This window comes from Micropterus salmoides, unplaced genomic scaffold (assembly GCF_014851395.1).
Source record: "Micropterus salmoides isolate LMB-PRFRI ecotype aquatic unplaced genomic scaffold, ASM1485139v1 Ms_hic_scaffold_15, whole genome shotgun sequence".
Classification (NCBI taxonomy): Eukaryota; Metazoa; Chordata; class Actinopteri; order Centrarchiformes; family Centrarchidae; genus Micropterus; species Micropterus salmoides.
In genome coordinates this window covers 17,425,248-17,436,786 of record NW_024040596.1, presented here as the reverse complement: position 1 = coordinate 17,436,786, position 11,539 = coordinate 17,425,248, and the positions used below count along the sequence as shown (strand labels likewise).

Sequence of the window (11,539 nt, the reverse complement as noted above, 5' to 3'; positions counted from 1 at the left end):
AGCTCTGTGTTGAAGAAAAAAATGTGTCTGGTCTGCAGAGATACATGTTACATTCTTGTCTCAGTCTTTTGTAAGAGCATACATGTATTGTGGGATTCCTGTTTATAAAGTTGCAGTCCTACATTTTAAATCTTGCTTATCATCATCATTACCCCATTAACTCATCCTCTAGAATAAAGTGATTAAATCCTATGATATTTAAATTTCTTTAATGGTAAGTAAGGTTAACCAAATGGTCATTGCCTAAACTTAACCAAACCTTAACCACAGATGTGGTAGATAATACCATCACTATGGACAATAATATATTCTGATATTTTGACTATGTTTGTTTTTTATAATCTTGTTATATCAAGTGGGTGCCGCGGCTCTTCAAGACATTTAGTTCTGACTGGTATACAGTTAACAACAGTTTGCATGACTCCTTAAAATCTGTCCAATTTCTTCATAATGAAATTGCCCTGACCTCACTGTACTCTCTCTGTCATCTCAAGTCAGCATGGATACTGTAGATGTCACTGTGCCTTATGTCTTGGGAATAAGCAAAAAACACACAGAAGCCAAATCTATCTAATATTGAGATGAGCCGTGTGCCTTGGGCCTGGACAGGTTACATGCTTGTTTTTCCTACAAAGCAATGGAGAGGCTGTCTCCTTCATGCCACCTGTACATTTGGGAGGTTGAAATGTCGCTGCTGTCTGAGACATGTTATTGCTGTGGAGAGCGGGGGCAGTCAGCTTCGCCTCTGAATGCTCAAATGACTCCCAGAGAAGGAAAAAAAAAAGGCAGCCCACCTCTAATCTTTCTACTGGTCTAGTTAGCTGGCTCAGGCTGGTCATGTGCAGGGCCACTTACCCCAGATAAACAAGCCATATTAGGATGCCAATCAAGATACAGAGAGAGACTAGTGCTCCCAGTTGAGTGCAGTAATCACAAACTGGCAGGACGTGTTGATTGCTGCTGCTGATGAAGACAGGTTGGAGATCATCACTTCTGGGGTAGCACTTTACAGCTCATGTCTGTATCTTCTAGTGCTACAGTATATGCATACTTTGTTGCTGTTACTGTAAACACCAATGAGATTGGGTTTCAGATCAAATACACAACTTCAGCTCTGGAGGAATCATTAATCTAGGCAGGGAGCGTCACGGAAATACTTTCTTTTCTGCTGGCAAACACAAGGTGACGACTGAGGGTAATGGATAGTGAATGCATCAGTGCTAAACTGAGCTAAAGAGAATTTCTGTCTCCTTCCATTCACTTCATCTCTCCTGTGGTCCTGGCTCCTGAACCCTTGGGATCGATTATTCAAACATGGCTCCAGACCGGTAGTGAGTGTGTGGCTACAAGGGTGGAGGTGTGTTATCATGGGGGCACTCAGAGCACCAAACCATCAGCAGTTTTAAGTGCCCAGACTAGAGGTACATACACCTGTACCTGAGTGTGTGTGCTCAAGCAGGGAGACTGACGCCCTAAAGTCTGCACAGATTCTGCCATTTCCTGTTGTTCTCAGTCTGTGGCAGACAGTCCTGCACCATCACGATTTTCTCCTGTGTGAAAATGCACAGATTCACAGAACAAGAGGAGGAAAATAATTGAATTGACCTAATTTGCTTTACTTTGCTTTTTACTATTCCTTAAAATGCCTTATAAACAAAATTGTATCAAATGACAATCTGACAGTGTGAAAGGGGTCACTTGTTGAACCTATAGAGAATTATCACCTGTATCTGCAATTTTGGTTAATTGTTCACTCTCAGCTCTCTCATAGTGTAATTTCTGGACACAGCAGGCACCTGTTTTCAGTGAAAACGCCCTAAAAGCCCACTGTACACAGCCTAGGGGCAACACATGGACAGAGTTAGCAACTAGCTGGTGAACACAGCAGAGCACTGAGCAGCTAAAGAACCAAAAAATTTCCTCAGGAGTTGGATAGAGACCACAAACAGAGATAAAAGAGAGGGAATATTGGACTCACATTGATCATGTGGCTAAAACACAACTCCAAATGAATGATTTCTCTGCAAATGCTGGATGTGTAAATAAGTAACTGTTGCTAAAAAGTTCACCGTGTCAACTTAAAAGGTGATCAAATGTCAATGTTTTCTTCACAGCTTGTTTACGTAGCTCGCAAATGGCCCAAAAAATTTTATTGTAGGTTTAAAGGCAGAGTGTTGTAGTGAAGCTTAATGAGAGGATTCCTGTATTGTTTATATCACCGATTCAGCATGAACTTTACATCATCAGCATGTGGTGACTTGATACACACATTTCTGCAGACTGTAGAGGATGGTAATGGATATCTGTCGATATACATTGCTGTTCGTTGTAAAAGGTAGCAGTGTGCCAAAAAGATGAGGAAAATACAGTAGTGCAACTAATGCAGGTTTCAATGCATCAACTAAAACGCTTTGCAAGTGCTTTATGAGGAAGTCCATTACAGATACACAGAATGTGTTTTATGAGAAATGCAAAGTGTAAATGTTTTTAACATGCAATGTGCTCCTAAGTACAATTTTGAGGTACTTTTAATTGTTTCTGTATTGAAGCACCCAGTGTATTGCCCCTGAGTGTGAGAATATTGATGCATTAATGTGTAAACATATTTTAAGTGTTACCATAAACCAAGGTGGTGCTACTTCTGACTGCTGTATTAGGCCTTATATTCATACTCGTCGTGTGTTCTTTAATATGCGTTAATGTTCGTGTGAAGTCACTAGTGACTATAACTATAACTATTGGAAATAAAGCACCCTAATATGGAAATGCTGAAGTAGCTATGTAAACGTGCTTCAAAACTATACTTAGATACAGGAGCCGAATGAGTGTGTATTGTACTTTTTGTCCTTTTCTATTTAGGAGAACTGATACGTTTACTGTTACACATTTCAAAGAGAAATGTTCTTTTTATTTTATTACATTTATTTGACAGCTCTGGCTACTCATGAGAAATGTTACACTGAACATAAATAAAATAAACTGTGTACTATATACTATATTATACTATATTACTCACTATAATATTTGCATAACAAGCTGAAGAACTTTAAAATGGTTCATGTAATGGTTCCTCCCAGTCTCTCGTCTTGATTTTTTTCAACCTGTGAAGGAACATGATAATAATGTGACACACAGTCAGCAAATAGTCAAAACGCACATGGACACAAAACTGCACGCATCATCACACATGTACATGTTACATTAGTGCATACAAAGTAAATACAATGCACCTCTCTGACATAGTAAAGTATTTTTCCCACCCAGGATGCATTGTTGGAGAGCATCCAGAAGTAGTCTTAATGACAACAGTAGATGGCAGACAAAGCACCCAGAGTCTCACTTCAACAGATTTTCATCTTGTGGGTTTTTTAAATGGTGTTGCTTGGTTATGTCATCTCAGTCCATAGCAATTTCATCTTTGTTTAGACTCGGTCTACTTAATGTTAAAATGAGTTTTGTTTTAGAAAGGGAAGGAGAATAACTGCTGATGACTGAGTGGACCATAAAGTGTTGTTATTACTGTGCAATGTTGTTAAATGAGAATTACAGTCTCCCTGGAGGCTGTGAGAAAAGAAGGATGATATGAGAATCGTGATAATTGAATTTTGAGTACAATTATTAAACAGAACCATCCTATAAAAAGGTGTTGCTGTGTAGACTTCAGTGCAGTAATGAATTAACTTTTACAGTTTGCAGATTCGTTTTGCTTGGCTTTAGTTTTTGTCACCTTTGTCCCATCCCAAGGACAGCAGTATCACAAGCCTTTTATAACCAGAGAACTACAACCATAAATCTGGAAAACTAAACTACACCCGAGCTAACCATCGACTCTGTAAATCTTGTGAATGTTGTTCTGACTATAATGCCCATTAATTCCACTCAAGTAGAGGGTTGTTCAAGCAGATTTTTATTCTTACTATTGTATTGTTTTGACGTAGAAAGTGATGCAAGAAGGCAGTAAGGTAAAACTTTAACCTGTGTTAATGGTGCCAATCATAGAGCTGCTTCTTAGAAAATTAGTTAAAGACATATTGAACTCTTAAAACATTTATATCACCAAGTTTTGACCAACTATAATGGTGACAGGTGTAAAGGAGGTGCCCATTTTTGAGTAAAAAATGAAGAACCACCACTGTTTTTGAACATCACTGTTGTTTTATCTCTCTCTAAGAGGTTCAATTTTGTAGCAGAAACATTTTCATGCAGCACAGATTTTAAAAAAAGACACAGTTAGATTTGTATTGGTTTTTACTGCTCATGTTGTTGTTGCTGTTAGGTTGCATTTGAATTGCTTTTGTTTACATCTTGCTGCTTTCCTCCAGGGAACAATATAACTCTAATGAAGTGAATTGAAACATAAAGAATTACACTGTGCAGTTCGACAGAATCACAGACCACGGCTTCCCAAGAGATCATACAATTGAAACATCACCTCATTAAAAGCCTTTAACAAAACCTGAACATTATAACCTTCATGATGGATTTATTGCAGTTTTATGTGTACCTTATAAACTAGCAACTTAGTCTACAGGTGTCAAAATACATAAACATATGAATCACATTCTCCAAGGTGTTTACATGGATATAAATATATACACATTTTTAGGACACCTCTTTTGATAAACCATATTTCCAATTTTAAAAAAATTATCATAAGTTTGATTGTTTATAAATTGTTGTACATAAACCAGTACATTTTAATTCATGTTAAGACAATGTGTTTAAATTCAATCCACAAATCATTAAGATTTACAACAGTTAGATGTATTGAAATGAGTATGCACACAATGCATTTCCCTTAACGCAGTGCTTACTGTGATACTGATTCCTGACGTTGCTGATTTTCACCTGCGTCATGTACCTTTGACCACCAAACAGACTGCACAGGGCCATTGCCTCCTGAGACATTCCAGACACGAGACACTGTTAAATAACTCAGCCTTTAGGCCTACCTTTGGCCTGTCAAAGTCCCTGCAGAGAGAGGAGGAGGGGGACGGGGAAGAGGGGAGGAGTAGGAGGAGGAAGAGGAGGACAGGTTGAAGATACAATAGATAACAGCAAAGCAGAGACAGGTGAACTCCTCCTTTCGACTGGGAAACTGAGCAGAGACGCACTGGTGAGTTTAATTTCAAAACACTAGCAAAACATAGAACAATGTATCTATGTATTTATGTATCTAAAGGTCAATTTCAGATTCCTAAAAGTATCCAACGTCACATACAGCAGTGGTTCTAAACCTCAGGGTCAGAACCCCCACAAGGGGTTGCACGATAAATCTGAAGGGTTGTGACACGAGGAACAGGCTAGAAAACCCACTTTTTTCAGACTTTCCTCTAGTCTTTGCTATTTTTTTTGTAAATTACTGCATCATTTTACCTCTTTAGGCCTCTTAAAATTAAGCAATGGTTAACGTTTTGGCTGAATTGGTTACAAATGTTGGTAAGAGTCGGTAGACTTTTAACCTTTAACTTTGTCACACAAGCCAAAGTTTGGAAACCACTATAATGTAGTGCAAAATAAAAACTTCTGCTATGTAAACTTCGTGGATGAGTTAATTTGTTGAGAGTGAGCTGAGTTGCTTTTGTTAAATAAGGTAAACTTTTATGAAGGAAAAATCGGAAATAAATATAGGTGTGTTTATTTAATTTCAACTGTCTTGTAATTGCGATACTGGATCCTTAAAGGTAATAATCTCTTAAGTGCCATCTTGTGGTTGCATCTTTGCAAGTTGTTAACAAAGACGTTTAATTTAATTTAAACTCGTTTAAGGAAAAGGTTAAGGGGGTAATCAAGAATTTAAGGATACAAGGTGTGATAAAATGGCATGAGCTGTACTCTTGTAAAACAAGCAGTGTAATTATGGCATTATGCAGATATCACATGAAGGTGCAACTGCGCATTGACTCCAAACCACTAATTGTTTGGATCTTAGCTGGTTCATTTGGACCCATCTGTTTAAATAAATGTGTTGAGTCAGTGTGCAGACATTACTCTTACTCTCTTAGATTACAGTGTTTAAATTATATATATATATACACACAGTTTTTCTGGTGGATTACAATAGTTTCTGTTATTTTCATGGAGATGTGTCTTGTTTTCCAAATTACAGATTAACACAGAGACAACACAAGAATAGCTGTAACAAAGCTGTAACAAACTACCAGAACATTGAGTATCCTACATTAACTGTGTCAGTCAGCAGGCACACACACATCAGCACGCACACACCTGTCCACACACATCCTTTACCAACATCCAGTCCAGTCTAATAAAGGGATTCATTCCTTACTGTGCTTTCAAAGTCCATGCCGACTTTTAAAGGAGAATCGTCACCACAGCCAGCTGTGCCTGCTATTAACTATTAACTGCCACTAGAGCGCTGACATGGAAGATTACCTTTTCATCTGATGCTATTAGCACTTCTATGGCTCTAGCTCCAGGGTTATCTGCTATTAAATTATGTTTAAATTCTGACAGTAGAGGCAGACAGAAAACAGAATTTGAAGTCAAATCCATAACTGCAAGATGTCTGTACAAGGTAGATTTATTAATCATTTTACAACACAGGGTTGTGTAGCAAGATGAAGTTGTAGTTGTCTGTATGCAACACATAAAAAGCAAACGTGATAAACTGTACAAACATTAGATAAATAATGAGTTAAGTTATAGAAAGGAAACAATTTTACATAACGAAGTGCTGAGGATGCATTTAAGAGTCTCACAGCCTGGGGGACAAAGCTGCTCTGGAGTCTGGTGGTGCGACAGCAGATACTTCTGTATGTCTTTCCAGACTGCAGCAGGGTGAACAGGCTGTGGCTGGGGTTGGTTCTGTCTCACTGAAGCTTGGTTGATGGGTACCAATGATCTTCTGAGCAGTTTTATTCACCCTATGCGAGTTTGTGATGTTTCCAGTCATTATGATTTCTATTGGTCCTCTGTAAATAAGAACTTGGCACAGGAATTTCGCCTTCTTACAGGATAGTTTCACTATTTTTCAACCTGGACCTTATTTTCCCGTGTTTTTGAGTCTATGTAACTACTGTCTCTGTGATGTTGATTCCCAGGAACCTAAAACTGTCATCATCATATATGTACTTTCTCTATCATTGAAATGATAGAACTGAGTAATTTGGAGTTAAATGTAATGACAAGACAGCAAGATGTGTTACTAACAAAATCACATCGCATAAAGGACATTACAAGATATAAGTGATGGTGTGTATAGATTATTAACCCTCTCCTCCATGTTCCAGGCTCCATGGATATGGCCGGGTACAAGCCAAGGGTGATTTCTCTAACCAAGAGGCCGGGTCATACATTTGGTTTCTACTTGAGGGTGGAGCAGGGTGAGGAGGGTCACCTGATCCGCTGCCTGGAAATGGGAGGTCCAGCTGAACTGGCTGGCATGAAAGATGGAGACCGCATCCTGCGGGTTAGTGGAACATTTGTTGATGGACTGTCCCATTCAGAGGTAAGCAGGATGTGAAATAACTGCAGTGCATTATTTAAATCAATAATAACTTTCAGATGTATTTGGAGCCGGGAAAAGACCAAATGCAGTAAACGGTTATCTGACACATTTAATCCTTTATCTTATCCATATTTTCTCCATGCAACAATTCCTTACCCCATTTCAAATTCCATACTGCTTTTATGATAATTAGATGGACATTTAGCAGGCAACAAAGTTAGCAAACTAACACTACTTAAACATTTTTAGTTTAGTATATTTGACATTAAATCTACAACTACAAAATGTGTTGGATGACAAGAATAGTCCAAGACTTATTCCCATTGTGGTCCTGATATTAGCATTAGCTTACCATTGCTAAACTGTTAGCTCTAATGCAAGAGTGGTGAGGAAAAATGGAAATGTTGCACGGGGAGAATATAGAATAGATAAATGATTAAATGTGTGTCAAGAATATTTACTTTTTGGTTAGACCAATTGTGTTTCGCTCTGCACCAGCTGGCACCCAGGAGAGAAGCACTGCTGTGCATGGGGCATCTTCAGCTTTTTATTTTTTGACTTGTATGATACCCTTTTTCTACATTTTGTCAGGTTCTGGGCTCCAATGACTGATGGCATGTGACGGGCATCTTCCCTTAAACCCTTCTGTTATGTATGTGTTCCCTCGGGACAGGTGGTGGACATGGTGAGAAACGGTGGAGCATCAGTCACATTCCACATCCTGGATGAAGCTTCGTACAAGCAAGCCAAAGCACAGGGAGTGAACCTGTCCGGCCCTCAGAGCACACCAGTTGCCAATGGTGTGGCCATACAGGCTCCAAAACCCAAACTCTGCTACCTGGTTAAGTCCAGCACAGGCTTTGGGTTTTCTCTTCGCTCAGACAAAGGTGAGGTGAGGATGCAGAGTTAAAGGATCACAATTTAGGACAACTGATAAAAAAAAGAAAACCTCTGAAAACCACAGATTACCACAGAAAGTTACTGTTTTATATCTATGTGGGTGGAACTGGATGATAAAAAAAAGACTAGTTGAAGCTGGGAACTGTCACGTTCTAATAATCCTTTAAAAAGAGTTTATATAATGTAACTAATGGCTTTGTTAAAGGTATAAAATGTTGCATTTCTGCATTAAAATATCTAAAAACTGACTTGTAGACCTGTTACATATTTTGTTGAGTTGTGTACTTATCTCAAATGTTTCCAGCAATGTTCAGCCCCAGAGAAATCCGTCATTTTTTTCACATTAGCGGTGTGTTTTATTTGGTCGCCTGTGACGACCAACAAATTTGTTTGTCAGTGAGGAAGGAAGTCAACGAATGTGACCATACATAACATCCTGCAAACAGGAAAATATACTGAGACCCCCCCACACCCCGATAAAACTGGCGGCGGCTATATTATAACATGGATGGTAAAACATGACAATAACTTATTTGGTGGATATGTTGCATTGGGAATCAAAGACAAGTGTCTAATCCACTGCCCCATCACAACATCTCTACTGATGCGAGAGAGCGACTGCGGCACACACTGCACAGGTGTGGAATTGGCAGCTGAACGCAAATGAACATCCTTGTTGATACTTGGAAAGGAAGAAAACTCATGTCAGCCAATAGATGTCCTCAAATCCTTTCCATTTCACTCGGCCAGCTCCTCTTTTTTTTATTACAGATCTGCATGATTCATGTGGGTCAGATTTTCAGGTCGGGAAATACGAAAAAAAAAAATATTAATAGCAATGGTTAAAAAATATTTTCAAATTTTACAGATCAGTAACAAGTAATTAATAATTAACAACTTTTGGGGTTGCCAGAATGTGAATCTCTCATTTATTATTTATTTACTGCATTTAGATTTTGAACTCAACAGGAACAGTTCTGCTGACCTCCAGTGGTTTAACTTCTAACCTTGCTGCAGTGATGTACTCCAGACATGGCTAATTAGAAAGTGATAAACCCCAACAATAATCAATCAAATTTGCAGAGGTAAATGTTAATAATTGGTTAAAAGAGTACACCAATTCAGAATTGAACTTCTAATAATGTCCATAAACAGGAAGTGTAAAATCAATGGATGTTGCCTTTAATAAAGGTATTTTAGTTCAGTTGCTCTGCACCTCTTTTCCAGAAGGTCAGAGGTCAGACAGTCTGTTGGAGCAAAATGAAAGGCAAAATAAGTGCCATATTGGAGGATGAAAACCAGCCAATGGGATTTGCATAACCCAGCGACCAAAATTTGTTCTTATTAATTGCTTGTAACTAATCTATAAAGTATTAGTAATGCTTAAGAAGTTATTTTTATCAGCTGTAATATCTCTTATGTTTGAATATTTCTTCTATAACATCCTCTCTAGATAAAGAGGGTTTTTTCATGACAGAGGTGATCCCGGGAGGCATGGCGGACAGGGCGGGGGTCAAAATCAACGACCGCCTGTTGGAGGTCAACGGGGAGAACGTTGAAAGCTCCACACACGACCAAGTAGTGGACAAGATCAAGCTGGCTGGCAGCCGCATGATGTTCCTGTTGGCTGACGAGGAAACGGAGAAGTACTACAAGAACAAGCACAAGATAGGAGCATGGTTAGCCACCACCAAGTATCTCCCACGCAAGCCACGCGTTGTCGACATGACCAAAGGACCTGATGGCTATGGCTTCCTGCTTAGGGAGGATCCCATTCGAACAGGCAAGGCCATAATAAATATGTTAATATTACAGATAACTTGTATTTTAACAAACATTAAACTGCAGAGAGGAGGCTGTCTTTTGACAGTATGCTCATTAACTCCACGCAGGCCACTTCATTAAAGACATAGACTGGGGCAGTCCAGCAGAAAAAGAAGGTCTGAAGGAAATGGACAGACTAGTGGCTGTGGATGGCAACGAGGTGGACTGTTGCAGCCATGAGGAAGTGGTGGACAGGATCAGAGAGAGTGGCAACAAATGCTGCCTCCTCGTGGTGGACAAGGACACGGACAAAATGTATAAGCAAGTGAGTCATGGTGCCACTGACTTCAACTTTAATGTAAACTGCTGATAAACTATATAACATCCTTGTTGTGTCCCTCACAGGGGAAAGTTTCTCCGATGCTTTTCTGGGATGAGATGAATGATTCCAACTCACCGCCCAGTTACACAGAGGCCCTCAATTTACCTGCTCCTGTCCGACCATCCACGGCTGTTCAGAAGAGGGAGGAGGGGTTCAAGCCTAAACTGTGTAAGATGGAGACGACCTCAGCTGGCTATGGCTTTCACCTAAACGGCATCCAGGGTGAGTCTGGACATTACATCAAGGAGGTAAGGATTAAAGGAGTGCCCACCATGCAATCATTACCATTTGAAAGCAAAGTGGTAAGACAACAATTTGTTTCAGGTGGTGAAGGGTGGAGCGGCTGACAGGGCGGGTCTGGAGGATGAAGACATCGTGGTGGAGGTGAACGGAGTAAATGTGGAGCAGAGCAGCCACGAGGAGGTGGTGGCATTAATCCGCAGCAGTGGCAGCTCTCTGGAGATGCTGGTGGCTAAAAAGAGCGTCTATGACCAACTCAAAACTAAAGGAGTGACCATCACACGCCTGCTCCTCGGAGAAACATCTTATATTCAGGTCCACGCGGTTGACACTCCCAAGGCCAGCAGGGAGGAGAGACATGAGGAGGGGGCCAGAACTGAAACCCCCACTGAACCAGCAAGAGAGAGGGTGAGTGACACTTCTTAAATGTTCACAGGTAACATTTTCGCTATAGGGATGTCCTTGAAAATGTTCAACGTCTAAAATAATTGTGATTTTATTCCCCTTCTCTTCTAGACTTCATCTGCATCATCATCTGCATCTCAAAGCAGTGTTGATGAGAGACTCTAAGAAGCAGCCGAAAGGACCCATTTCCTGATTTGGCCTTTGTCAATCTAATGTTGATCCATCCTTTTTGTTAAAGAATCAGCTTTAAGGGCTTCACACATACAGTTAATATTACATGAGACAAAAAGCTGAAGGAACAAAACAGAACTAGGACAGTAAAGACTTTTGAAATTCACAGTCAATATCTCAATCACAGCAGAATAGTTGCATTTATA

The 11,539-nt window shown here is 39.7% G+C and overlaps 1 protein-coding gene across 1 annotated transcript; it reads left to right on the top strand.

Annotated features, from left to right (window-relative positions):
• The first annotated feature begins 5,012 nt into the window (after positions 1-5,012).
• Positions 5,013-11,414, top strand: pdzk1 (PDZ domain containing 1). The gene is made up of 8 exons (XM_038720714.1): positions 5,013-5,116; positions 7,254-7,471; positions 8,145-8,358; positions 9,825-10,154; positions 10,264-10,460; positions 10,541-10,765; positions 10,842-11,165; positions 11,274-11,414. Exons 2-8 carry the CDS (start codon positions 7,259-7,261, stop codon positions 11,325-11,327), a joined length of 1,557 nt encoding a protein of 518 aa, XP_038576642.1. The 5' UTR covers positions 5,013-5,116; positions 7,254-7,258; the 3' UTR covers positions 11,328-11,414.
• Positions 11,415-11,539: the final 125 nt, after the last annotated feature.